The sequence below is a fragment of the Phoca vitulina genome, unplaced genomic scaffold, assembly GCF_004348235.1.
Source record: "Phoca vitulina isolate PV1807 unplaced genomic scaffold, GSC_HSeal_1.0 scaffold47, whole genome shotgun sequence".
Lineage (NCBI taxonomy): Eukaryota > Metazoa > Chordata > Mammalia > Carnivora > Phocidae > Phoca > Phoca vitulina.
Window position 1 is genome coordinate 546,027 of NW_022589750.1, and position 27,237 is coordinate 573,263.

At 60.2% G+C, this 27,237-nt stretch overlaps 1 protein-coding gene across 2 annotated transcripts; it reads left to right on the top strand.

The window, feature by feature from the left end:
* SLC13A5 (solute carrier family 13 member 5) lies at window positions 1-23,519 on the top strand. 2 transcript variants are annotated; one of them, XM_032432033.1, is made up of 12 exons: window positions 1-213; window positions 4,815-4,943; window positions 5,165-5,301; window positions 7,323-7,510; window positions 8,048-8,216; window positions 9,234-9,356; window positions 11,538-11,753; window positions 12,430-12,530; window positions 13,410-13,528; window positions 15,519-15,680; window positions 18,185-18,322; window positions 18,892-23,519. In XM_032432033.1, exons 1-12 carry the CDS (start codon window positions 112-114, stop codon window positions 19,021-19,023), a joined length of 1,716 nt encoding a protein of 571 aa, XP_032287924.1. In that variant the 5' UTR covers window positions 1-111; the 3' UTR covers window positions 19,024-23,519. The 2 variants fall into 2 exon arrangements, with proteins under 2 accessions (XP_032287924.1, XP_032287925.1); XM_032432034.1 differs by lacking the exon at window positions 18,892-23,519 and adding an exon at window positions 16,276-16,377 and having other exon boundaries at window positions 18,185-18,256.
* The last annotated feature ends 3,718 nt before the right edge of the window (window positions 23,520-27,237 follow it).

The window sequence follows — 27,237 nt, forward strand, 5'->3', positions numbered from 1 at the left end:
GGGCGGAGTTGGCACTGCCCCCCAATCCGCGCGGACTGCGTCCCCTTCTTAAGCCGGCGGAGCCTCTCGCTGCCCCTCACTCGCCTCTCCCGTGGGTCTCCCTCCCGCGCTATGGCCTCGGCGCTGAGCTATGTCTCCAAGTTCAAGTCCTTCGTGATCTTGTTCATCACCCCGCTGCTGCTGCTGCCGCTCGTCATTCTGACGCCCGCCAAGGTCAGTTGCATCTCCGCGGACCCCGGGCGCCCTGTGCCAGCAGCGGGCACCAACCCGGGAGCCCTGAGCTGGAGCGCTGAGCTGGGCGCGCACTCGGGAGCTCCGGGTGCCAGATAGAGGTGCCGACAAAGCATTTCAAGGGGCACGGAGACCCGGGGGCGCACGGACCTTGGGGTTCACTGATCCCCGGGCGCAAGAACCTAACCCGGTGAGCACTGGAACCTAGAAGTTAGTACAGATCTTGGCCACACAGCCCATCCATAGGCTCAGCCCCTGGCTCAGAATCTCTTCAGACTGAACCACCTCATGCCTCCCCTTCACCCCCAAATGTCACCAGTGCCCGCAAGGAGCCTGGGCGCCTGTCTTTCCCTCCCTCTCGTCCTGGCTCTCCCTTCAGCAATCGAGGACTTCCCAGCAGTGTGTGGCTTCCAAGGTCAATCAAGGACCCATACAAAAAGATCACCACCTAAGTGGATCCTGAGTGCTGTCTTTTCCACTCCCTGGCCCCCTCTTGAGCCTCAGTTTCCCCATATGTGATCCACATTTCTTCCCTGCTCCCAAGCCCTGGAAGGCACAGCTGAGTCCAAATCCTCTCCTGGCTGAAAGGCGGATCCAAGTTGGCCTTCTCCGCCCGCCCGCAGCCTGCAACGTCTGGGCAGGAGGCAGCCGAGTTCCCAGGCTCGCGCCTTGGGTGGCACGACCCAGGGCTGCAGGGGAAGCTGCGTCCCTCGCCCTGCTGCCCAGCGCTCCCGGGAGGGAGGCCGAGGATGAATGGCCTTGGCCGCAGGGCGGGGGCGGGGCCGGGAGTCCAGGCCCGGGCTGGCTGCTCTGGGCTGTGGGAGCCCATTTGGCAGAGGCCCGAGCCCTTTGAAGCCTTTTGTGGCTGCTGGCTGTTCCTTCCTCCTTCCCCCTTTCAGCGCCTTCTCTCTGAGCCCAGACAGGAAACCTCCGGCAGCACCCCATCCCCCCCAACCCCCACCCCCACCCCCTGGCAGGTTTGGGAAACAGAGGAGCTCTTGAGCGGGCAGCCCTGGGGGAGGGGGAGTCAGGAAGCCCACCTGCATGAGAAGGGTACTTCCACCATTCACTCGTCTTTGTGACTTTAGCCACCATCCTGTGCTTTCTGGGCCTTGGCATTCTCATCTGTACAATGGGCAAGGAGGTGTGGTTCCCACGCTTTATGACTTAGGGTGCCCAAAGCGATAATGCCAGTTCCTAGGATGGGAGCGGGGGAGGCTGGGAGGACCCTTGGGTGGGCTGAGCAATCCTGGTGGGGCCAAGGACAGCAGATCTAGCTGGGGGCGCCCCCTCCCCGGTGCCGCCCCAACTGTGAGCAGCCTTATTTCCTCTGCAGAAAGAGAGGGAGCCAGGCAGGAGAGCTGATCTTAGTTCTCCTGGCAGGGAGTGATGTTCCCTGGAATAATGATGACCTTCCTGCTCAGGGGGAGCGTGACCGAGACCCCACTCCCACCCTGACACACACCCCTCTACACACCCGTGTGCATGCATGCAGGTGGGTCCTGAGCCGGGACCCTCAACTCAGGCGTGTATGCTGGTCAGTAACCTGCCCTGGGAGTGAGGATCAGGCCAGGGAAGGAGGGAGAGTCGTTCCAATGGAGGCCTTCAGGTGCTTTCCCTCTGGGTGGATCAGGCGCCTGGACCCCTGTGTTCTTGTGTTTTTGGCTTTGTGCCTCTTGTTTTGGTCACCACGAAAGAGCTCCCACCCCCGCCCCCATGGCGGGCCACACCGTTGTGCAAGGAAACCCAGAAGTACCTGGCACAGGCAGGGCTTCCGGGAAGCCAGTGGGCTCTTGGCAGTGTGGGCGGCCCCGTCTGAGTGGGACAGTAGCTCGATTGCGGCCCCCCTCTGCTGGTGTGGGGCCCCCAGCAGCTCTCCTCTTATTCCCCCTTGTTCCCTTGCCGGCTTCATCTCTGCTTCACTTTTTCTGCCTTTTCTCTGGGTCCTTTCTTTAAAAGATCGCTCTTTAATGAGATAGACAATACATTCATGGTACTGTTTATTAAAATTATTTAAAAACTATTGTTTCCAAGGTCTGCAAAGTATGGAGTAAAAATGAAAACGCCCTCAAATGCCGTAACTCACACCCACACACAGATGTGCTCCTTCACCCACATTTTCCCAAAGCACCGTGTCCTGGACACCCTTGCTTGTTAATAATTACACAAATAATGAGCTACGGTTTTAGTCAGTTGTGCATTGAACGTATAGCTGTTGAGCCCCACTAGGTGCTGGGTGCTGCCCTGTCAATCCACTGTCCAATTCCCTCTCGGCATTAAGCGCTCTTCCAGACACATCCCCAGCTGGTTACGTGTGGCGCCTCCAGGAACCGTGCCTTGAAAATTGGCGACACACGCCACTGTTTCTGAGTTTAGATGATAAAGGCCACCAAGCACTTTCTGTACACAGTATGTTAGTGGGTACTCTTGAGGGAACAAGGCAGGAGGGGGCTGGGGCTGGGAGCAGGGGGAGTATTTTATCAGTGACGTTGTTGAGAAATGCTATGGCACAATGATGAGAAAGAGGAGGATTTGTGGACTGTGTTGCTGGTTGTTTTTTTAAAGATTTTATTTATTTGGGAGAGATCGAGCACAAGCAGGGGGAGTAGGCGAGGGACAGGGAGAAGCAGGCTTCCCGCTGAACGGGGAGCTCGACGTGGGACTCGATCCCAGGACCCTGGGATAACAACCTGAGCCGAAGGCAGACGCTTAACGACTGAGCCACCCAGGCCCCTGTTTTTAAATTCTCTATGATGCACCCCTTTATTGGCTGCCCCTGGAGGGGATCATTCCTACTTTCCCCCGCCCCCCAGTCCAGCACCAAGGTCCAGAGACATGTGGGACGCTGACGGCCAGACAAGGGCAGACAGCGGACAGGGATCAGCTGTGTCTGGTGACAAAGCCTGGGCTTCCAGCCGCACCGCGGTCCTGCCTGGAATCCCGTGGCTCCAACCAGCATTGACCCCTGCAAACCCTGAGCAAAGTCTGGAGACGCTTTGTACGGTTGCAACTGGAGAGGGTTCTCCTGGCGTCTGGTGGGGCAGGGGCCACGGAGGCGGCACCCAGCACTGCTCCGGCTGGCCCCCCGCCGCAGAACATCAGTGCCAAAATATCAGCTTCGGACACTGGGCAGGTGCCCTGGGGCGCTCCTGGGAGGCCAAAATATCAGCTTCAGACACTGGGCAGGTGCCCTGGGGCGCTCCTGGGAGGCCAAAATATCAGCTTCGGACACTGGGCAGGTGCCCTGGGGCGCTCCTGGGAGGCCGAAGGACGGCTTCTCTTTTGTGACTGAGAGCACAATCCAGATGAAGGATTTCCGGGTCTTCGTGCAATGTTCCGTGCACGCAGTAGGTGCTCTGGTGGGAGACAGGAGAGTGATGGTGCACACGTGCGCTTGCCGTTGGGGTGACAGCTCGGCTCTGCCGTCCCGCTCCCCTCATAAGCGCTCGGGCAGCGTCTCCCGAGGGTCGGGCCCGTGCTGTGTGCCGAGGACAGCGAATCCACTGACACGGGTTCTCTCTGGTTGCTCACTGTTGGGTGTGCGTGCTGTGTGGGGGCCCGACAGGGGCAGCCCGCAGGGTGGGAACTGCTGGGGGCACAGAGCCAGGCTGGGCGGGTGGGGTGGGGGAAGGCGCCGAGGAGAAACGCGGAGCCGGGCGGCCAGCGCTCCCTCCAGGCCTGGGGCAGCTTGCGCCAAAGCGCGGGTGACCCAGAGCCCGGCCTCAGGCAGTGCCAGTGCAGTGTGGGGACTCGGTGCCAGTGGGCAGGGAGGGGGCTGGGCCGGTCTGCACGGCCTGCTCCTCGCAGAGGGTCTCCCAAGTCGTGCTGAGGCGGCTGGGTTTGTCCTGAAGAAGGCTTTGGAACGAGGGAATGACCGGAACAGATTTGCAGATTGAAAGAGGGAGGCACGCGGTGCCGGGCGTGGGGAGGTCAGGGTGGGAGGCTCCAGGTGGGAGGCGCAGCGGGCGCGGTGAAGGTGCGAGGGAAGGTGCTGAGAGTCAGAGGCGGGAGCTGTAGCGTTGGAGGCTGGTTTGGTGGCCGGGACGCTCAGGCACATCAGCTTGCAGGGGCGCACAAGCCTCCACACTGGGGGAGTCCTGGCGGAGGGCGACAAACAGGAGGGCCGTGTGGGTGCTGTCGGCCCGGGGAGCGCGCAGCCGCCCAGCACCACGAGGACACTGCGCGGAGAGCCCAGGGGAAGATGCAAACCCAGAATTCTAAGCAGGGCTCCTGCTGTGTGCGTAACGGCTTCCGCACACTGTAGGGTAGGAGGATGGCCAGGTGGAACCGTCAGAAGTGGGGGGGTCTGTACTAATCTCCTCCCCACCCGCTCTTCCACACCCTCCCCTCCTGCTCTTTCCTGGGGAGGTGGAAGGGCGGGCTGAGCATGCAGCTGGGAGGCAGGGGCAGGAGGCCCTTGTGAGCGGGTCCTGGGCCTTCCTGACGCGTGCTGACCGGGCGGCCGTGGGCATTCCGTCTGATGCCGCCGCCCTGCTCTGGCCACCCGAGCCGGCCGCCTCCCTGGCACACTGCGGTGGGAAGGGGGGCGCCCACCCGCGGAGGTCTCAGGGCTGTCTCTGCAGTTCGTCAGGTGTGCCTACGTCATCATCCTCATGGCCGTCTACTGGTGCACTGAAGTCATCCCTCTCGCTGTCACCTCCCTCCTGCCCGCCTTGCTCTTCCCGCTCTTAAAGATTCTGGACTCCAAGCAGGTGAGCAGCCCCGGGCGGCTATTCCCGCCACGGCGCACCCTCCAAGCCCCTCTCAGAGCTGCCTGGGCCGCGGGGGACCCCGTGCGTCTGGCACAGACGCAGACCGCGTGACCTCCCCTCCCCACTCCAAGTGGCCCCTGGAGTCGGCATCTAGTCGGTGCGCCCGTCTCGGGGACTGGGGGCCCCGGGGCCGCCCTGACAGGCCCCATGCTGTCCCTCAGGTGTGTGTCCAGTACATGAAGGACACAAACATGCTGTTTCTGGGTGGCCTCATCATGGCGGTGGCCGTGGAGCGCTGGAATCTACACAAGAGGATAGCTCTGCGCACGCTCCTCTGGGTGGGGGCCAAGCCCGCACAGTGAGCACGCTTTCTCTCTCTGGCCCCGGGGACAGGTGGGGGTTGGCTCAGACCAGATCACCCACAGGCCAGCGATGGCCACCGGCTTTCCTGGGCTTGGCAGGCAGGTGGGCCCCTGGATGGGCACGTGACAGTCTCACCTGGGTGGCCAGAGGGGTGTGTGAGCAGCAGTGGGTAAGGGCTCTTTGAATGCCCCAGGGAGACTCGGCAGTGAAAGCCCCCGCACATTCAGAAGACTTCCTAGAGGTGGGGCTGCAGCTTCCCCAAGAAACAAGGTGGGTGGAGGCTGGATCAAGCCCTGCCTGAAACCCCTAGGGGTTTTGTGCAGAAAGCAGGAAAGGGTTGTCTTAACAATCCAGCTCAGGGGAAACAGAAAGGTCATCCCTCCAAAGCTGGCACATGTATTCCACCCCCCGACAAAGAAGCCCCTACCTCGCCTTCCCCCACATCACTCCATCCCTCAGCTTCTCACGGCTCTGCAGGACCTCCCCTGCCCACCACAGGCCACTTCCAGCCAGCCCATGGAGTAGATGTGAGCTGAACCCCTGGGTGTCGAGAGCACCTGCAGGACCCCTGGCGGACAGAGCGGTTTACTTGGATGGGGGGCAGGGGTACTGTCCCTGCCACCATGTTCTAGAGCCGAGGAAGGGCTGAATAATCTGCCGATGAGCACATGGGGACAGGACCGACCGGTCTGAGCCTCGCCCCTTGCACTGGGGACTCGGGCTGCTCCTTTTGTCGGGGGCAGTGTGGTCCCTCAGGGATGGCATGTCCCCAGCCGGGCCCTGGGAGGCCCCAGTTGGTTACTTCATGGCAGAGCCCTCCTGGGACGTCCGTGTGCCGGGGACCGTGCCGCCGGGAGACCCCCCTCCGGGAGACCACGGCCGCAACCATGAAGGGCTTGTGACTCCCTGACCTGTTACGCTCCGTGGCCTCGAGCCACGGAGGGTTTACAGGGCCGAATGAAGGGCCACTGCGTGTTCTAGAGACTCAAGACCTCAGGGTGGCAGCGTTCTCCCCCTTGGGATCCTTGACGGCTCTTCTCTGTCAGTGGGTGGGCCTCGTTCTGGGGTGCCACTCAGATTCGGCTCCCAAATCCAGGAAGGTCACACACACTTCGGCTCCCGCTGTGAGCTCGGCTTGAGCCGTCCTGGGGGCTGGGGGGGCCTTTTAGTTGAGCCCCGGTGGGGCTGTGAAGCACCATGTCATTCATCCATGCAAACTCTGGCCCTGCTCCTGGCCTGGGTCCCAGCCTTTGATCTTACGGGTCCGTGAGGTCTGCCGACACGGACGGCAGCTTGAACCTTGGTGCAGTGCGCAGCCCTGGACCCCTTCCTCGGGCCGATCGGTGACCTCGGGCAGGCGCCTGGCCCAGACGGGCATGGAGACCACGGAGCAGAATCAGACCCTTCCCCAGCTCACGGTAGAAGGAGGGAGCAGGTGTGGAAACAGTTCCTCCAAATCCAGTGGGGGACGCGCGTCCGAGCGAGGGTGGAGGGGGTGTGCTCATCCCTAGCTGCCGCGCAGGGAGGGAAGCCACGGGGAAGGGACGTCGTGGGACAGGTTCTGAAGGCCACAAGGCGGTCATTGCTCATGGGGGACAGAGGTGGACACTGGGGGACCATGGGGTGTTACAAGTGAGGGGAGCACGTTTCCTGAACGCTTTCTGGACCTGGTCCCCCGCCATGTGGAGGTGGCAGTGTGCATGCATGGAGAGAGGTGGGGTCAGCCTGGAGGGAAGTCCCGCTTCCTGGGGCCCCTTCCGTGGCTCGCCCTTGCCAGGTGGGAGCTCCTTACAGCTGTGACTGGGTCTCAGGCCTCTCGGTGCCCAGGAGCCAGCCAGGGACATCAGGAATGCTTGTAGGGGAGAGGTGGGGGGGAGGCCCCACGTTGTGCTCCCCCCACCCCTGCCACGATCCAGTCTTGAGCTGACCGTGGTCCGTGGCATCCCTGCAGGGGGACCCAGCCCCCATGGCTCCCTGGGGGATTCTCTGGCTTTCCTCCCCTTCCCTCCTCTGCAGGCTGATGCTGGGCTTTATGGGCGTCACCGCCTTCCTGTCCATGTGGATCAGCAACACAGCCACCACGGCCATGATGGTGCCCATCGTGGAGGCCATGCTGCAGCAGATGGAGGCCACCAGCGCGGCCACCGAGGCCAGCCTGGGGGGCCTGGAGCTGGCAGACAAGGGCAAGCCCGGTGAGCTGCCAGGTGAGCCCTGGCCCGGGGGCCGCGGGGGCCCACGAGGGCAGCTGTGCTCTCTGCCGCCTGGAGCCCTCCCTCAAACAGGGAAACACTTAGAAAATGCTGCTTGGGTTTTAACTTTGAGGAACGTGGCCGTTGCATAAAAGTTAGATCCTGCAGTAGAGCTCACGGCAAGATCCCACGCGGGGTTCCTGCCAACCGCAGAAACCGGTGCCGTCATCGATTATTCCTCTGGGCATCTTTCGAGCACCTACTGGGTGCCCCTCACCTCTCCGCTCCCACAGGTGTCAGGGTGGGGGCCCCACGTTGGCTTCCCGACGAGGCCCCGAGCTCAGGATGCTCAGAGAGCGCCTGCTTTATTCTCGGCCCCTTCACACCCCGTCCCCAGGGCTGCACTCAGCCGGCCGGATCCGGCTACAGGGGTGCAGCGGGCTGGGGACCATGCACCTGGCGGGCTGGCCCGTCCCATCCTCAGGTCAGGGCAGGGTCAGGAGCTGGAGCTGGAGGCCCGCACCGGCTCAGCCCACGGCGTGCCCCCCACAGGGAGCCAAGCGACCTTTGAAGGCCCCCCCGAGGGGCGGCAGGCTGACCGGGACAGGAGGAGCATGAGCAAGGCCATGACTCTGTGCGTGTGTTACGCGGCCAGCATCGGGGGCACCGCCACACTGACGGGGACGGGACCCAATGTGGTGCTTCTGGGCCAGATGCATGAGTGAGTCGCGGGCACGCGAGGAGAGCCGGGGCTGGGGCACCCCCACCTTTCCTTCCTGCTGCAGCCCCGCACCTGCCCAGGACCCCACAGGCCTGCTTGCTTTCTGCTCTGGGGCGAGTCCTGCCCTTCTTCCCCAGCGCTCGCTCCGAGAGAGACTGTGCACCAAGCACCGAGCTAAAGTCGTGGGAAATGACGCTGGTCCTGGGTCACAACTTGCAGAAAACAGACGTCCCCTCACCGCTGGTTTGCTGACCTTGGTTGTGAACAGCGGTGCCGTACGGCGTCAGCGAAGGGCTAGGGGTCAGGTTACTTGTTGCCTCTACGTGCCCTTGGGGGGCCCCAGGTGGACCACAGGGCTGGTCGGCACCTTCCCACCTCGGCCACAGAGGGACACAGAGCGTGTGCGGGTGGGGCCGGTCCCACCCGTGGGGCACTCAGGGTCAGCGGACGGCTGCCCTTGCAGGGTCCCGGGCAGGTGGCCCGAGGGTTCCGGGGCAGATGGAGCCCTGGACCAGGCAGGCAGGGCCGCTGGGAGGTGGGCAGGAGCCCAGCCCGCAGACACTCGAGGTCCACCACGCAGGCGGTTTTGATCTTGAGAGGACTCTCTGTAATGATAGACTACGGTTCTCCCTGACGTCCGCCGGGGCAGCGTGGGGACCCGCGGGCCGAGGGAGCCGGGCCTGGGGCTGGAGAGCGGGGCCTGCAGCACGAGGGACCCTCCGCCAGCCCCAGGGAAGGACCCCCACCCTGTCCCGCCTCCGAGGAGCTCTGGAGACTCACTTTCCCCGGGGAGTGAGGCGTCCGGGAGCCCTGAAGCTCGGGCCCGGCTTCCGTGGGTGCGAAGGCGTGTTACTTTGGAGGGACGGGCGCTGACCTCTGCAGGGCCCCCAGTGGGGTCTGGCCCCTCAGGCAGGGTGGCCGGCCGCTCCTCGGGCCTGTTTTGCATGTGGCCAGGCCCCAGCTGCTGCTCCAGGCCCCGGCCGTGGAGGTGGGCCCAGCGTGTCTCCCTTCATGCAGGCTGTTTCCTGCCAGCAAAGACCTGGTGAACTTCGCCTCTTGGTTTGGGTTCGCCTTCCCCAACATGCTGGTGATGCTGCTGCTGGCTTGGCTGTGGCTCCAGGCTGTGTACCTGAGGTTCAGGTGAGCGCGCCCTCATCACGCACCCCTGCCCCCGCCCCCGCACCCCTGCGGAACGCCCAGACCCGGCGGGCCGGCGCGGCGCACTCCTCCCGCCTGGCCCCGGCCATTTCTCCAGGCGCCCTGCTAGTCTGGCTGCCCCGGCCGCTCGCACCTCCCCACCTGCTGTCCTTCTTGCTGGGAGGCCATTCCCTACCTTCCCGCCTTCTGACCCCTCAGCCTCGAGGCCAGCTCCGACTGGCTCCCCCGCAGGGACGCCGGCCCCGACGCCCTACCCCACTGCGTTTCCCACGAGCTGCTCACTGGGGCCTCCCTCGGGCCCGTGCTGGTACCACCCCTCCCTGTCCCCGGCCCCCGGGGGTGGGGGTACGAGCAGTTGCGGGTCAAAGCAGCTGAGGAGACCCCCGGCCCCTGTGCAGACCTACACTTGGCCTCCGGTGCCCCTCAGTCCCCTCGGGGCTCCAGCCTCAGGACCTCATCTGGACCTAATTACCTGCAAAAGTCTCACTTCCTGATGCCGTCACCCTGGGGCATGGGGCTTCAATCTGTGAGCGTGCGGGGACAGAGTTTAGTCCATAAGGGTCCCCTCTTGGGGAGACCGAGGCCTGCTGGCCTTGACCGTCCTGAGGCCCAGGGACAGCAGGTGTCGGGGGCACCAGGTGAGGCCTCCCCGCAGCATGAGGTGGGGGGGGCTGCCCTAAAGCCCCAAGGCCCACTGAGTCCCCTGCAGGGTGAGCAGGGGGCACCGGGCTGGCCCCAAGGCCACTGGGGCACCGCTAGCCTCTGGGGGTCTCACCGTCAGGAACCCTGCCCGGCCTTCTGATGGGGGAGCCCTCCTGCGGCTGTGTCCAGCCCGCCAGCCTCATCAGCTCAGGGGCCCTTGCCGACCCCACGTGGAGCATGGTGGGGGGGCAGCCCCCAGGAAGCCTTGATTGAGGAGAATAGCAGCGGATGTTCTGGGGCCCAGGCCACGCCTGCCGTGTCCCGGGCCCCGTGGCCCCTGCCCCCAGGCCTTGTAGAAGCAGCACCGGCCTCAGCGGTGGGGGGGGGGGGGAGTCCTTTCTGTCACCGTCACTCGGGTCCCTCATCTGAGCAATGTCAGGGTGGCTGCCTCCAACCTCATCCAGGAAAACTACCTTCCTGGGTTCACGGACGGCCTCTGAGGCCAGGTCCAGCCACAGGGGCCACTGGCCCCCCAGAACTAACAGGACATCACCGCTGGCTTGCATCCAGCTTTGCTAACCACACTGTTCCCTGGATCAGGGATGGGGGTCCTTCTGGACCCCTGCCCTCCCGTGAAGTCTGCCCCAGGGCCCAGGAGGGACTCCCAGCAGGGAGGGCTCTCTGGGGACAAATCTCCTGGCCTTCAGGCTGCCTGGGGCCGGAATGCCCAGACACTCCTGCGGACCATCCTGGGCACTGGTGGCCCTGGCCGGCCCCTCCCCGTGGCCGAGGTACCCTCAGCACCTGTCCACGGACCCCTCCTCCTCCCTAACCCTCATGCCAGCACCCCAGGGGAGGTCCTGCTGGGCAACCTGGGCGGGCTGTGGGTGGCCGTGGCCACTGGTCCCCGGGGAGCCCCCAAGGGCAGGGCCACCCGACACCTGTGCCCCCTCCGACCACAAGCTGCCCCCCTGCTCCTGCCTGGCCCCGGCTTCTTAGACCCGTCCTTGTTCCTTGTGTCCTCTTGAGCCACCCCCATGATGGGGCTTGGCATCTCAGCTCCGGGCCCCGGTGGGACCACCCCCAGGTGAGGAAGCACCCCCCACCCCAAGCTGGCTCTCGATATTCTCCCGGCCATCCCCCAGATGATGGGAGCCGCTGGTTCCCAGGCAACCAGGCACCTGCCACGTCCCCCTTACCAGGGGTGGCCCCACCTCTGCCGATTTCTGCCTCCTTGGCCCTGAGACCCCATCCAGCCTGGCTGCCCCACTCTGCGCCCCCTGATTCTGGGGTACCGTGGGCCATGCGCTGGGCACACATCACAGACACTGTCTCCCACCGCGTTCTGCGAGGTAGCGCCAGCAGAGGACGGAAACAGGACTGGGGAAGAGGCTCACTCGAGGCTGCACCGTGTGCCCTTCGCCACGTCCTGCTGCCCACGTCCAGGCTTCCATCTGACCGTCCGACGGGCCCTGAGCCGACCAGCCTGCCTCACTGGCCTCTCATCTCTGCACCCTCTAGTTTTAGGAAGTCCTGGGGCTGCGGGCTGGAGAGCAGGAATCACGAGAAGGCTGCCTACCAGCTGCTGCAGGAGGAGTACAGGAAGCTGGGGCCCTTCTCGTTCGCCGAGGCCAACGTCCTGCTCTGTTTCCTCCTGCTGGTCGGCCTGTGGTTCTCCCGGGACCCCGGCTTCATGCCCGGCTGGGTGTCGCTGGCCTGGGAGGAGGGCGAGACAAAGTAAGTCGCGGGCTGCTTCGTCCCGCCTGAGTTCTGCAGCTCACTCTCTTCTCCCCGGTCCTCACGACAAGCCCGCAGGTGTGTCCCCCCTGGCCAGGCAGGGGGCTGGGCTGACAGGGGGAGATTTGCTGAGCCAGGAGCTCCTGCTTCCAAACCTCTGCTCTGCCACCTTTCCTCCCTCTGAAGGCAGACGTCCGGGGCCCGGGCCGTCTGTAGAGACCCGGCGGAGAGTGTGCGCGCTCCTTCCCTCCAGGCTGAGCTGGTCTGGGGTCAGAAGGAAGCAAGGTTCCTAGACGAGGCAGGCAATGCGGGCGGGGGGCTGCCCGACGTTACACCTGCTGCATATGAAGTTCTGCTGCGGTTAGCAGCTGGGCCCTCGCAGGCCCCCGGGGAACCAGGATCCTAGACAGTCTGATGGGACCACGTCACGATGCTCACCCCGGAGCCACACAGACCCAGAGGGGAGCGAGCGGCTCAGGGTCACCCCACTGGGGGCAGAGCGGGGCCGAGCCGCAGCTGTCCCAGTTTCCAGCCACGGTTTCATGTGCACGACACTCCCAATGTGGGCCGTTGGCGTTCCATCCTCGCACTCAGCGCTCCTGTGGACACAGAGTAGGTTTGTTGAGTGGAGGCCCCAAAGCCGAGCTGGGCACGTCCTGTGTGCTCTCGCCTATAGGTACGTGTCTGACGCCACCGTGGCCATCTTCGTGGCCACCTTGCTGTTTGTCATGCCTTCGCAGAGGCCCCAGTTCAACTTCTGCGGCCAGACCGAGGAGGGTAAGGCTCCGTCCTGGCCTCGCACTCATCGGGGGGTGCCCCGCGGGAGGGAGCCCGCCCTGTTGGAGAGGCCTGGCTTGACGGTCCGGGCGGGGGGCGTTCCGTCCAGGCAGGGGGACGGTCGTCAGCCCTTCCACGGGGACTGTTCAGCACAAACTCTCTTCTCTTGTGCTCTTTACACGTCGGAAATCTTATCAGTATTACAACAGGAGCAGAAGAACGTTCCTGGTTTCCCGCAATGCCGTCTGTGTATTTTTGACTTCTCTCTCCCTGACTTTGCTAGGATGCATGTGTATACACGGCTGCAGTCCACACACACACACACACAGAGCTTGCATTCTGGTTCTCCGGCGTGTGGGTTTTCGTGTCTTTACACTGTGCACACGTCCTGCTAAAGACACAGCCTCCAACTTTATTTTCTCCAATAACAGCATCGTATCGCGTTGAGGGGCTGTTCTGTTCTCCTCTTATGGAACATTCTGGCTGTTTTTAATTTTTCGTTATTATGTCATATATATTATAACATATATTATTGTATGTTTTCACGTATATAGCTTTTTCTTTGAGGGTGTTCCTTTAGGATAAATTTCTAGGAGCAATGTTATTGTCAGAGTTATATACGTCTTAATGGCTCTTAAAATGTGTTGCCAAATTGCTTTTCAAAAAGATTGTGCCAATTTCTATGCCGGCAGGAGTGTGTGACATTTCTACCACATCTTTACCAGCAATAGGGGTCGTGATTACTGTGAGTTTTAGCTGATTTATGGATAGGAGAGCTGCCCGTTGTGCTTATGGGCTTCATTTCCCCTTGATTAGATCTCTTTTGCTTCCTGATTGGGCTCTGGGTTGTGTATGTGTGTTTTTATGGTTTCTTCTCAGAAAGGAAAACTCCATTTTATCCCCCTGCGCTGCTGACCTGGAAGGTGACCCAGGAGAAAGTGCCGTGGGGCATCGTGTTGTTGCTGGGGGGCGGCTTCGCGCTGGCCAAAGGATGTGAGGTAAGGCCCCCCGCTGCAGGCTGCCAGGGCCCCTCTTGCACAAGAGGGCGTCAGAGAACTTTGTCCCTCCACCCACACCCCTGCACTGCGGGCTCTGGTTCTATGTCTGTCTGCTCCAGAGAGCTGCAGGTGTTTTGAGGACAGGGACTCTGTCTTGTCACCAAGGAGTGGATGGACAGATGGATGGATGGATGGATGGACCTGGAATAGAGAAAGTGCTCTTTGAGCGATTACAGCAATGAGTGAACAAGTGACCAGGAGAATAAGTTAGCCAAGAGAGGCGGAGTATGCTGTGAGGTCTCCTCTGGGGTTTGGCGACAATGACCTCTGCTTTGATTTGTTCTGGGAGGTCTCTACCACACCATTTTGTTCTACTCACTGAACTCTTTGTTCAGATAGCTGACATTTAAACATTTTTTTCTCTATCTAAAAAAAATTTTCCTCTATCTAGGTATATAGCAGCACAGAAGGAGAGGAATAGCTTTTGGGAGAAAACACCCCAAAATGTAACTTTCTTACTTCCCCCCTTCCTCAATAGGGAAGAAATGAAGTGGATGGAGAGAGGTGCTACTATCCTCCATCCATCCATCCATCCTTCTACCCATCTTCCATCCATCTATCCTTCCATTTGTTGATCCATCATTCCCTTCATCCATCCATCCATCCATCCTGCCATCTGTCCATCCATCAATCCTTTCATCCATCCATCCATCCTTCCATCCATCCATCCATCTTTCATCTGTCCATCTATCCATCCTTCCATCATTCATCCATCCGTCCATCTATCCATCCATTCATCCATCTATCCATCCATCCATCATCCATCCATCCATCCATCCATCCATCTATCCATCTATCCATCTGTCTATCTATCCATCTACCCATCCATCCATTCTTCCACCTGTCCATCCATCCATCCATCCATCTGACTTCCATCATCCATCCATTTGTCCATCCATCCATCCCTTCATCCATCCATCCAGGAGTAGAAGGTCATAGACAGACTTGGTCTATCTTGTTTCTGCTATTCCTTCAGCGTTTAGAATGGAACCAGTGAATAATAGGAACATAAATATCTTTTAGATGAATAAATCCATCCATGTGGTCACCTCTCCATTCAGCCATCCATCCATCTATCGTCTCTCATTCATTCATTCATGTATTCATTCATCAGACATTCCTATTATGTCCATGTTAGATCAGGCCTGGGAATGACAGAGGAAGTTGATAATGTTCCTGCTCTGAGGCCTTTGCAGCCTGGAGAGAGGGTCATATCTGGAAAAGCATGTCAGGAAGACTTGACACCTGAGTGAAGGAATAAGCATGCAGTATCTAGCTCAGGAGCAGCAGATGAGGCTGGTGCAGCTCGAAGAAGCCACTTCACTGAGAGTCAAGATAGGGGGTGTGGACTTCGTTCAGTGGGCAAACTGTTGAAGGGTTGAGGCCGGAGTGACTTGGTCAGATCTACATGTGGGGAAACCCCCTGATGTGTGGGGTGGAGACCCAGGCAGGGAAGGGCTGAGGGAGACCCAGGCAGTGCTCGGTACCTTCATCTAACTCATTCTCTCCTTCCTCAGACTCCCTCCCCCTCTAAACCCTCAGTTTCTGGCTCAGATTCCTTTCCTGAGCATCAAGAGCTACAGGAGGCTGAGAGGTGCTGAGACGTTCTGGGTGACTGGGTGGCTGAGTGGGCATAAGGAATAAGGGGGACAGGGCCCCCAGGGAGGCACCCAGCCCCCTAGGTTGGACAGCAGGTGGATGGGGAGCCCCGGGGAGCAGACTCTGGGCCAGAGAGGATGAATGCAGGCTGGGGCATGTTAAGTGTGACTCTGGGCCAAAATTTGGTGAGTAGACTGGCCAGGCTGGAAACAGATTTAGGAGACAGCAGGGTGAGGATGGAGAGAGTCGGAAGCTCAGGAGGGGCTGAGCTCCCTGCAGAAGGACCGGCCTTGCTCCTGGCCCTCGGTGACTGCCCTCCCGTGCTTCCCAGGCCTCGGGGCTGTCCGAATGGATGGGGAAGCAGATGCAGCCCTTGCACTCTGTGCACCCTGCCGCCATTACCTTGATCCTGTCCCTGCTTGTTGCCGTGTTCACGGAGTGCACAAGCAATGTGGCCACCACCACCCTGTTCCTGCCCATCTTTGCCTCCATGGTAAGTGACCTGCCGGGGAGATGACCCCTAGCCCTCATGTCACAGGAAGCCGTCAACCCATGACCACATCCTGGGTCCATAGAGGGACAGTGAGACCGGGGGCCAGAGCCCAACCACGCTTCCGAGGTCCTTCTCTGTATCCCCCATGCTCACCGAAGTGCAAAGCAAGAACCAGGCACTCAAAACTTATGTATAAATGTGGCTGATTATTTCTCAAGCTGAAGAGACAGGATTTGCAGCAAGGAGGGGTGGGCCAGTGCCGGGGAGGTGATGGAGGGTCTGGAGTATGTAGGGGTACGTGGAAGGGCTGCCGAGCAGGGCCGCTGCTGGCTGGAGCCCACCAGGAAGAAATCCCGGGGAACTGGGTCTTGGGGAAGGTGGGAGGCAGAGGGCATTCAGGGAAGATGGAGTAGCCCAGGGCGCTGGCCCCAGAAGGAGTGGGCGGGGTGAGGGCGCCCAGTGCCAGGCTAGAGTCCTGTGCTTTGGGCAAGCGTGGATTTGAGCTGGGACTGAGGAGAAGCAGGGCTTGGGGAAGAGCTGCTATGATCTCTTGTATTTCCTTCCGCCTCTCACTGCGCGGTGGTCCCGACCTCAGGGTGGTGCAGCGGGAGCCCCGGGCTGGACGTCAGAGGACCTGAGTCCAAGCTGTGGGGTCCTCAAACGAGGAACCTCAGTTCTCACCTGTGCTTAGGGCCAGGTAAGAGGAGGGCCATGGAAATCCTCCATGAGCGACACCACAAGCCTGGGAGAGGCCGTGGTCGCCACTCCGGAGTCGGGAGCCAGACTCTCAGACGTCCCGGCTCAGGATTCAAGTCAGTAGGTTCCCACTCGGCCGCCCCGCGTCCACGCATGTGGAAGTAAAGCCCAATGGTCTGCTCCTTCCGTTCTCAGTGGAGATGAAAGTGTTGGAGCGCCTCCCTCCCCCAAGCAGGCTGCTGGGCAAGCAGTGGCGGCCCCCGCCCCCAGGAAAGGCCTGGCTTGGTCACCTCCAGCCCAGAGCCAGACAAATGGGGGTTTTCCCCTGAGGGCGTGGCCAGGCCCTTGGAAAACAGGCTTTTCTAGAACCAGAAGCCCACAGCTACGTCTGAGGCCGCTGGAGCTCCTGCTTCAGCATCCACCTGCGGGCGAGGGGCAGGCGGTGACCCCCCACCCCGGCTGGGTCACAGAGGCACGTGGGGGTGCCTATGCCATGCTTACCCAGGGCCAGGTTGAAGGGGGGGGTCAGGAAACAGACAGGCCCTGCCTGGGCCTCTGAGCCACTCCCAGAGGGCGTGAGCCTGGGTGCAACTTTTCCAGAGACCTGTTTACCCACAGGACCCGTAACCTGAAGCCCGCTCCTGCCCTTGGACTCAGCAATTTCATGTCTGGGAATGAATCTTAGGAAGATCGTCAGGGGTGCTCACAAGCCTATATTACAGAACTGTTTGTTACAAACATGTTTTCATAGCAGGAGGGGATAGAGCCATTAGGCACTGGGGGGAAATCACAGTTTTGAAGGGCATTTGAAGTTGAAAACATACACACAAAACATCATACATATAATGTCCATTAACCCCAGAGGGTGCACAGACCCTGACCCTCCAGTCTCCCGCCGAGAGACAACTTCTGTTATTAATGTCTTGGGTATCTTTCTGGACGTATTACACACACACACACACACACACACACACGCACACGTTCTTTTTAGACAGATGGCATCACTGTATGGTCCCGTTTTGCACCTTCATGTTTTCCTCTAACCATCTATCAGGGATCTTCCCGTGCTAGCAGATTAGACACAGCCGAGAGCCGCCCCGTTGTTTGCATATATATGTTTTATTGAACCACCTGCTTCTGTGGCGGTCGGCGTATCGATGAGTCTGTCTCCTGAGTGTTTTGCTGATAGAATGTCGTGCGTGCGTCTGTCCTCATGTGTGTGCACATCTGCACGGTGGATTGTGAATTTTGATAGAGGTCGGAACATATCGTGAATTATACCATTCATTCATTCATTCAACAGACATTTAATGAGTGTCTACTCTGCAGTAGGGGCGGCTAGAAGTGGCTGAATTTTAGGCTGTAGAGTAAAAAAAGATGGATACCAAATTCCATATGCAAAACGGTCCCCAGTGTGTGTAAGAACAGGTGCATCCACAGGCAAGAAGATGTGGGCCTTCTAGATCTGGGGCAGGACAGACAGGTGCAGGGGGTGGGTCCACGGGGACACCCCAAGGTTCAGTGCCGTCTAAGTGCCCAGCGTGGTCTCTGGCACAGCTGGTGGCCAAGACATACATGCTGAATGAACAAGGGGGTTCAGAAAGGCCTCCCCGGGAGGGAGCTCTGAGGTCAGCCCTCAGTCCAGCACAGTTGTTATCCAGACCCATGGCAAACGGTAGAGGGGCCAGTGGGACAAAGGGCACGGGGCTGGGAATGCACCCAGGGCGTTAGGGGAATGCTTGTCAGGAAGAGGGTCCGGGAGACTTTGTCTTGTGCCTCTGTGACCTTGCAGTGCTGTGTCTCCCCAGTCCCGTTCCATCGGCCTCAACCCGCTGTGCGTCATGCTCCCCTGCACGCTGAGCGCGTCCTTTGCCTTCATGTTACCGGCGGCCACCCCGCCTAACGCCATCGTGTTTGCCTACGGACACCTCAAGGTTTCTGACATGGTAACGCAGACTTCTATTGCTCCACCAGCTGTGACGTTCTGTCGTGAGGCTGGACGCCCCCTTTCTTACTGACGTGTGACGTCGTAGGATGTGTCCAGTCCTGTACTCTTCATTTGCATTTATATGCAGCTTTGCTTCTCTTTGGAAATGGTCTCAAATTTCATAGACCGTTCTGTCTCCCAGAGCTGAGAGGTGGGTTCCGGAAGCTCCCACCTGGGGAGCCCTCGCCGAGCCCTTGGAAGGGGTGAAGGCGGGGTCCCACGTGGCCAGGGTAGGCTTTACAAACTAGCAAGAACTGTGACACCAGTCGGGAGGGGGAGAGAGAGAGAGAGAGAGAGAGAGAGACCACGGCCTGGGAGCAGGTGATGTCCTGGGAACAATGTGGACAAAGAAGGACCCCCTCTCTTCTGCTGTGTCTCGTCACCTGTGAGGGGAGGGGAAGCCAGAAACGGAGGCTTAGTTATTGCAGAGCCTCTGCTGGGCATCAGGACTCCCGGTGTCCTGTCGCCCTTGTTTGGACAGCCCGGCCCACCCAGGGGGTGCTGACTCTGACTGTGTTTTTCCCCCAGGTGAAAACAGGACTCATGATGAACATAATTGGAGTCTTCTGTGTGTTTCTGGCGGTCAACACCTGGGGACGGGTCATATTTGACTTGGATCATTTCCCTGACTGGGCTAATGTGACGAATATCGAGACTTAGGGACAGCCGCACACCGCTCGCCCTCCTGAGGACCCCCGAGCCTTCCAGCACACCTTGCAGCAGAGTTTTGGGGTTCACCCCCCAAAGTGATCCCCAAAGTGATGCCCACACCCCCACGGAGACCCAGCCAGGCCCAGGTTCAGAGCCAGGAACGGGCAGCTGCTGGGCGGAAGTGGAGGGAGCCTCTGGAGACACCAGGGCGTCTGTTTTTCCCGGGGGACCTGCCCTCCCTTCTGGGACAGGTGGGCTGCAGAGGGACCAGGACGCAGGCCGCCAGCTGGCCGCAAGCTGGGCTCTGGTGTCCACTCGCTTAGTCCCAGGGTCATCGAGGTGGGGATCAGATCCCAGCTTGGGACGCAGGAGAGCGTGGGCCTCCTGCAGCTCGCCTCGGCTGCCTCCGGGCTCTCCTGTTACCTGAAGGGACAACCTCACCCAGGGACACGATGTCTGATCCCGGGCAGCTTCCCGCCACTGAGATCAGAGCCTCCTGGGACCACGGGGAGAACGGTGCCACCACTGAAGGATGAGGAATTTGGGCGAGAACTTCCGGCCGCCCCGGCCCACGGCTGCTGCCCAACCTGCTCCGCTCCTTACCTTGCTCCGTCTCAGCAGACAATCTGGACCCCTTCGCTGTCCTCCCACACACCCCCTTTGTCGTGGGCCGACGTATGCTTGGACCCCCTGGCCGGGGCCCTCCAGCGCACCCGCTTCTCCCGGGCGGCTCGGCTTCTCCGGTCACACCACACAGCTGGGGTCACACTCCAAATACGGGCAGCGATGGCTCCTTGGGGGCCCCCAGTGGGTATCTGGGGCCTCTGCCACCTGCAGGCGCAGAGTGGACACGGCTGTTACCAGCCGGGAGCAGGGGCCCGTCAGAGCTGGTCACGGCAGAGCGTGAGTGCCCCTTTGCTGACCGGCCTTTGCAGCCGTGCTTGGTGGCAGCCAAGCTTGCTGAGAACAAGCCGTGCTCGGTGGCCCCTGAGCATCTGAGGATGCCGGGGCAACGCTTGCCGAGCGGCCACGGGGACCCTGTGACAGCGACGTGACAGACACCCAGCCCCACCCACCACCCTCCTTTTCTTTGTGGGAGAGAAGCGGGGGCAGGAGCATATTAGGTTCATTGACGGCATCGTTCAGGGCAGGAGAAGGTCGGGAACTCAAGAAAACACTCTTGAGGACAGGGATGTCCCCTCGAGGACCAGGGTGTCTCTGGCTCCTGGGGTGGGATGGTTCCTGACGGCCCCACGTGTCTTCCACGGGGAGGGGCGCTGGCTCCAGCTTTCTACCCTGGCAGCGGCCTCGCCACCCCCCTCCCGTCCCTGGCGCTCCTGCCGGCTCTCTCCCTGGGTCCTTGCTGCAGCCCCGTGAGATAGGCTAGTGTTGTCACCCTCAGTTGTCTCCCGAGGACTCCGAGGCTCCAAGGGGCCAAGTCGTGTGTCCAAAGTTGTGTATTAAGTTAGTGGCAGTTAGGGCCCCAACCGGACCTTCCACCATCGTGTCCATTGCTCCTCATCTAGCCGTTAAGGGCCTTGGTCCCCCAGGGGCCTGCAGGGAACGGTGAGCACGTCCACCCCACGGCCTGCCTGCTCAGGGGACAGTTTCACGCGAGCTGCTTCCTCAGAGGCGGGCTCAGGACAGCGGGGGGCGTCTAGCTGGAGAGAGCGCGAGGCTGGCTGCCCGTCCCCTCCAGGGCAAGCCGGGCCACTCCTGCCGTGGACGACTGAGGGTGGCCCCGGGGACCTGCGCTGCCTGCTGGTCCAGCTCCAGGATGCTGGCTGACCCAGAGCAGGCCCCCGTGTGTGCGGCCAGGAAGGAGTGAGCGATCCGTGCGGCCGGTCGGTGCACACCCAGGGGTCGTGAGGGAGGTCACCAGGGCCATCCGGGGTGGCCAGGCTGCGGCGGGGGGAGGTGTGGGGCTCCACCCGGCTAGCAGCAAGCTGGCCGGGGGCTTCCGGAGAGCGGGCCCCTGGGCCGAGGACTCTGACCACAGGCTGATGCTGCACAACTTCTGAAGCCGGAGCTGCTCTGGAGTTTAGGGCCGATCAGGACTACGTTTGGCTGCAGGTGACGGCAGCATGAACCAGGCGGGCGTTCAATGTCGTCGGGACAGGGAGTTGGAGGGACGCGGCTGCTGGGGCCCTGGGGCTCCTGAGCGCACCACGCCTTCACGGCCGCGAGCCTCGTGCATGCCGCACACATGCGTGTGCCCTGCAGGCAGGAGGAAGGGGCGGGACGGGGCCTGCTGCGTCCTCTCCCTTCTCGGGAGGCCGGCAGCCTGCCCTCCACGTGTAACAGCCCCACTCGGGCGTTGACAAAGGCTAATCGGAGCATCGAGCGTCGTCAGCGTATCACGAGACCAATCAGGACTCATCTGCTGGGCTCGGGGAATGGGCCTGCGTTTCCTTAAACCGGGAGGTTTGCACCTGCCACAAAGTCTGGGTTCTGGCAGGAAAACAGTGGGGGTGCTGTAGGTTGGTGATGAACAGGGTCTGTACTCTGAGCCTTTCAGGGGCTGCCCTCCCTCCAGGCTCCTCTCTGGGCCTCAGTTTCCATCAGGAAGGGGCCCCTGTCTGGGGCTGCTGCAGCATGGCCCCCCGCCCCATGTGGGCTTGGCCTGGAGTCTGTTACTTGGCCCTCCTCTGGTCTTCGCCATTTGCTGGAAGTCCTCTCAGACCTCTTCCCCGTCGACATTTTGCCTCTTACATTTTGTAACGAGGTTCTGCCCCAGACCCCTGTCCTCTCTTCTTAGCTCCTGGATCAGACATCTGGGCCCGAGGTTCGCTGAGCACACAATCCTGACCAGGATTGCTGTCTGAACTGGGCACCAGTGACTTACGACCCCACCAGGGCCCCGTGCCTTGCAGAGGTCTTCATCCACAACCCCAGAACTGGGGTGTTTCCCTGTCCCGCAGAGCTGAGACCTTGCTTAGGGAAAGATCCGAGGCTCCCTCCTCGGCAGGGCCAGTGAGCGGGTCCCTCCTCCCATCATGCCTCCCACGCCGGCCACTAACGGACGGCAAGAGGTCTGCTCTGGGCCCCGAGCTGGGAAGGAGCTCAGCAGCAGGTCCGGTCCTCAAAATGAATACGGGCATGTCCTTGCTCGTAGAAATAAAGACGAAATGCGGGACCGTCTGGTTAAAAGCTGCACGAGACAGTCCTCCTCTTGGCTCCGAACCGCGTCTTCTACATGCTCCCTCCCTCTGGTCCCACAGCCTCTTAAAAGCTGTGTCTCCCAAACCACCAGGGAAGCTTCTTTTCAAAATAAAAATAAAAACAAATAAAGTTCCTCTAAGATCACTCCTCCACATCACGGGAAGGGTTTCCACGTCCTTCGATGGAAATCTTGTCATCAGGGTCTGAAACCCTTGCACTCAGATATTCAGTTTTATTTCTCTTGATGTCCGGACTCAGGATTCGGGTTCTCGCTTCCCTGGTCTGCTTGTCCGAACGCCCACGTCCATCCTTGGAGACGCAGGCTGCCCCTGGCTGGCTGCCGTCCGGCACCTGCTTCTGGCTCTCGAACGAGGGTCAAGAAATACCAGAATTCAGTCTCAGAATCCTGTTATCCAATCGGGAAAGCTTGGCTAGTTTTTGCCTTTAAGAAATTAACATCAAACCCATACAAGAAACCCCCACAGTGCAAAACAGGGTTGAGAGGTGTCCCTCTGGCACAGACCTCGAGGCCTCCCACCGCCCCCACCCAGGAGGGAGTTTGCTCACAGTGTCTCCCACGACCTTCCAGAAACATCCCCTATATATAAGCTTCTGCCGTAGACGCACGTCCGCTTCATCACACGGGGGAGCATCCCCACGTAGCGTCTGTCCTCGTTTCTACCCCTCCCCTTAATTTATTTGGAGATCATTCCATTTCAGGACCTATTAATTGTGACTATCTTTTCACTCAATAGTTGATTTTGTTTTAAATTGAGGTAACATGAAATTCGGCGAATTGCACAGATCTTGAGTGTACCGTTCGGTGTTTTAGACACCTGCATGCACCTTGTAAACGACACGCCCCCTTCCAGTACCCTGCCCCTCCCCCCAGGCACGGGCCCATTTTGCTCCTTGACCTTCATACAAATGGAACGTAATGTACATACTTGTTCGTGTCCGACATATTTGCTGAACAAAACACTTCTGATATTCATTCCTTTGTTATTGTTGATGAGTGGTGCTCTGTGGTGTGAATAGGCCACGGTTGGTTTGACCTTCGGGGTGTCCCAGTTTGGGGCTATCGTGAATAAAGCTGTTAAGCTCTCTGCACGAGCCTATTTGTGGACATGTGTTTTCGTCTCTCTCTGGTGCGTGGCCGGGAGTAAGCCCCAGCCTTCTTGGAAGCTGCGTCGTATTCCATCGTGAGCCCAGCTAAGAAACAAGCCCGTACTGACGGGTCCCTGCCTAACACTGTAATAAACGTGTCCCTACTTACATCTGCGTGAACCTACGTGGGGAGAGCACTTTCCTGAAAGGTGGGCTGGATGAAAGGCTGTGTGTACTTAAGCATGGGACAGATGCTCCCCAGGTGCTTTCCAAAGAGGCCTGGCCAGTATTTATTCCTGAAAACTGTGCACGAGGCCTTATTCTCGCACATCTGAGCAACTCTGTGTATGATCAAACTTCTCAATCTTTGCCAATCTGACACTTGAGAAATACTATCTCATGATTTTCATCCCATTTCCTTAAATTACATAGAATAAGCAACATCAATTTTTTTTTCACATATTTATAACCCGTTTGTGTCTCTTTTTTTGGTGAACTCCCTCTTCCCCACTTTTTTTCAAGAGTTTTTTAAAAAGCCTTTTTCTTATTCATTTGTAAGAGCTCTTTATATGTTAAGGAAACTAGTCATTTGGCATAGGAATATTTATAGTGTATGTTAAGAAGCTAGTTACTCTCTATTCTTCTTCATAATCTCCCCCCAACCCCCGCCCTAGCGATTCTCGCAAACTTTTCATAAGAATTTCCGAATCAGCTTCTAGTTCCAAAAACAACCTGGCCAGCATTTACCTCTCCGGTCATCTCTCCTACTGCTCTCCCTCCCTCTGCAGGGTTTCTTGGCCTCCGCACTGTGGGTGTTTGGGGCCAAAACAATTCTCTGCTGTAGGGAGCTGTTCTGTGCCCTGTGGGGTATTCAGCAGCGTCTTGGCTTCTATTCACCGGAGGCCCAGAGCAACCCCGCACCCCCACCCCCACCGTGACAATGAACCACGGCTCCATGCGGTGCCAAGTGTCTGGAACTGTGGACTCAGCCGGACTCCTCGCTGCTCCCAGAGCCCGCGGGGTACACCCCTGCCCCACTCCCTGGGGCTCTGTTCATCCTCCAGCGTTTGATAGAATTCTGTCCTCAAGTTCTCTCTTCTGTCTGTCTCTGCCCCACCTTCAGCAGGGTGAGCCTCACGAGGACAGTGGGGTTTTGACTGTTGACCTGTACCCCTGTGCCTAGACCACATCTGGGGCATAGTGGGGGCTGACTCATTGGGGTTCTTTTCATTCAATAGTTAGTTTTGCTTTTAAATTGGATAAATGAGGGGCGCTGAACCTTCAGTTCAGGTCATGATCCCGGGGTCCTGGGATCGAGCCCCCATCGGGGTCCCTGCTCTGCAGGGAGTCTGCTTCTCCGTCTCCCTCTGCCGCTCCCCCTGATTGTGCTCTCTCTCTCTGTCAGATAAATAAATAAAATCTTAAAAACATGGATAAATGAATAGGTCAGAGTAGGTTTGTAGATGAGATTAGACGAGAAATGACTACAATTCATTCTACACAACAAGATGGCATTTTTCCGCGTATTAAAGCGTCCTTCTGTGCTCTCCTGTGCGGTGTGAAGTCCACTGTAAATAAGAAATGCTGAATGAGGGGCGCCTGGGTGGCTCAGTCGGTTAAGCGGCTGCCTTCGGCTCAGGTCATGATCCGAGGGTCCTGGGATCGAGCCCCGCATCGGGCTCCCTGCTCGGCGGGAAGCCTGCTTCTCCCTCTCCCACTCCCCCTACTTGTGTTCCCTCTCTCCTGTCTCTCTCTCTCTCTCTCTGTCAGATAAATAAATAAAATCTTTAAAAAAAAAAAAAAAAAAAAAAGAAATGCTGAATGTTTTTTGCAGTAAACATCTGTCCAGCCTGGTTTTTATTTCCTGGTCAGTGCCCTTGGGCAGCTGCACCACCCCCTCCCAGGGCGCAGGGCCAGGCCCCAGCGACTTCACTGTCTGGGAGCCCCAAGCTGCCTCTGTCCCCGGCTCTCCCTCAAGTCTGGGGGTGGGGGACGTGGCTGAGAGACCCTCCCAGCTGTGCATCTCCACATCCTCCCTGAGGGCCTCCAGCCAAGGGACAGGGAAGAGAGGTTGCTCAGGTCCCAGCACGGGGCCCCTCCAGAGACCTAGGGGCTCATCTCTGACTCCCTGCGGGGCAGTGACAGGCCCAGGAGTGACCTTTGCTTTCTCGACCGGTTCCCTAGCCTACTGGCAGAGGGGCTGGTGCTAGGGACAGACCAGACCGTCCAGTGGGGTAGGGGTGTTAGAGGAGAGCCCCACTTTCCCTTTCTCTGTTTCCACTGGACCCTGTCCCCCACCGGGTGCTGCATGCCTGCCCAGGTCTGCCGGGTGGGAGTGGGGGGGAGGCCGGGCACGGCCACAGCGGGGCGCTGGCCCCTGCTCCCGGGATGGACCCTGGCCTGTGAGGGGCACAAGGACCTTTCCACAGTTCTGAGAGTTTTGGGTCGTCATTGCGGCGTCTCCTGGACCTCTTGCTTGGCTATTCCTGGGAGGACCCGGTCAGGACCACACGGGCCCCAGGCTCAGCCGAGGTCACCCTGACCATGCCCAAGGCAGCTCCAGATGGGTCTGAAGCTGTGACCTGGGGCCACCCCAGGCAGGGATAAGACCCACTGAAGCACAAAGCTCCGAAAAGATGACATAAAACAAGCTGATACTCCGGGGTGGGGGTGGGAGGCCCGACAGGGGCCCACCCAGGGCTGCACTGTGTCCTGTCTGTCCTGCCCCCAGCCGGGCCTTCCCCTGGGCCTGGGACTTCCCTCCAGGGCCCCAGCGGCCTTGGCAGACTGAGAGCTGGGAGGCCGGCTTCCAGGGGCTGGAGCCTCCTGCCCACGGCGGGCTCTGCGGCGTCCGCGGTTGACCACTTGACATTTATAGCTACAGGGCTTCTCAGCTTACTGTCCCTGCGGCGGGGCCTGGCTCTCGGGGAAGTACCACTGTGGTGAGCGGGGCGCTGGCCACAGCCCCGAGCCTGAGCTGGGAGGGTGGCCCAGCGCCCACCACGGGTTTGCCCGGGCCCTTCCTAGAACCCGGCTTGCGGCTGGGGAAGCTACCGGGTTGGTGGGGGACCCCTGGGACCCCGGGCCCATCAGGCCTCCCATGGGGGTGCAGGGAGCACCCTCGGCCCCCGTGGCGCTCTGGGCTGAGGCCCTGGTGCAGGGGTGAGGGCTTGTGGAAGGGCTGGACGGCCAGGGGCCTCGGGGAGCACACGCAACCCCACATCCCGAGGGCAGTGGCCCCCCGTGCTCTGCCTGCTGCCTGGTGTGACCCTCACACATGCGGGGTCTCCGTCTGGCCAGTGGGGGTTCTGAGGCTGGGAGAGGTTGAGGAGGGGGAGGGGGCTGGGTGTCCCCAGAGGAGCCAACCCGGACATGGTTCTGACTCTGAAGGCCCACTCTTCACTGCCCCGCGTGGACTGGAGTTGTCTGAAAGGGGGGAGGGGGTCCTGCTGGCCTAACAGAGACCTGGCTCCTGTGCACCCAGCCCCCCACACTGCTCTGCTGTGGCTAAGGTAAGGGGCCGCCGAGTCACAGATGGACTCCCTGCCCTGCCCCTCCCCCCCAGGACCCAGGGCCCTGACTCTGGTCTGCCCCTCCCCCACCCCCAGGACCCAGGGCCCTGACTCTGGCCTGCCCACCCCCACCCACACCCCCACCCCCAGGACCCAGGGCCCTGACTCTGGCCTGCCCCACCCCCACCCCCACCCCCACCCCCAGCACCCAGGGCCCTGACTCTGGCCTGCCCCACCCCCACCCCCAGCACCCAGGGCCCTGACTCTGGTCTGCCCCACCCCCACCCCCAGGACCCAGGGCCCTGACTCTGGTCTGCCCCTTCCCCACCCCCAGGACCCAGGGCCCTGACTCTGGCCTGCTCTTTGAGAACTCCGGATTAGAAGGGATTAGAAGGGCAGGTTGGGGAGGAAGGGAGTGGGGGAGGAAGGGGCGGAGAGGAAG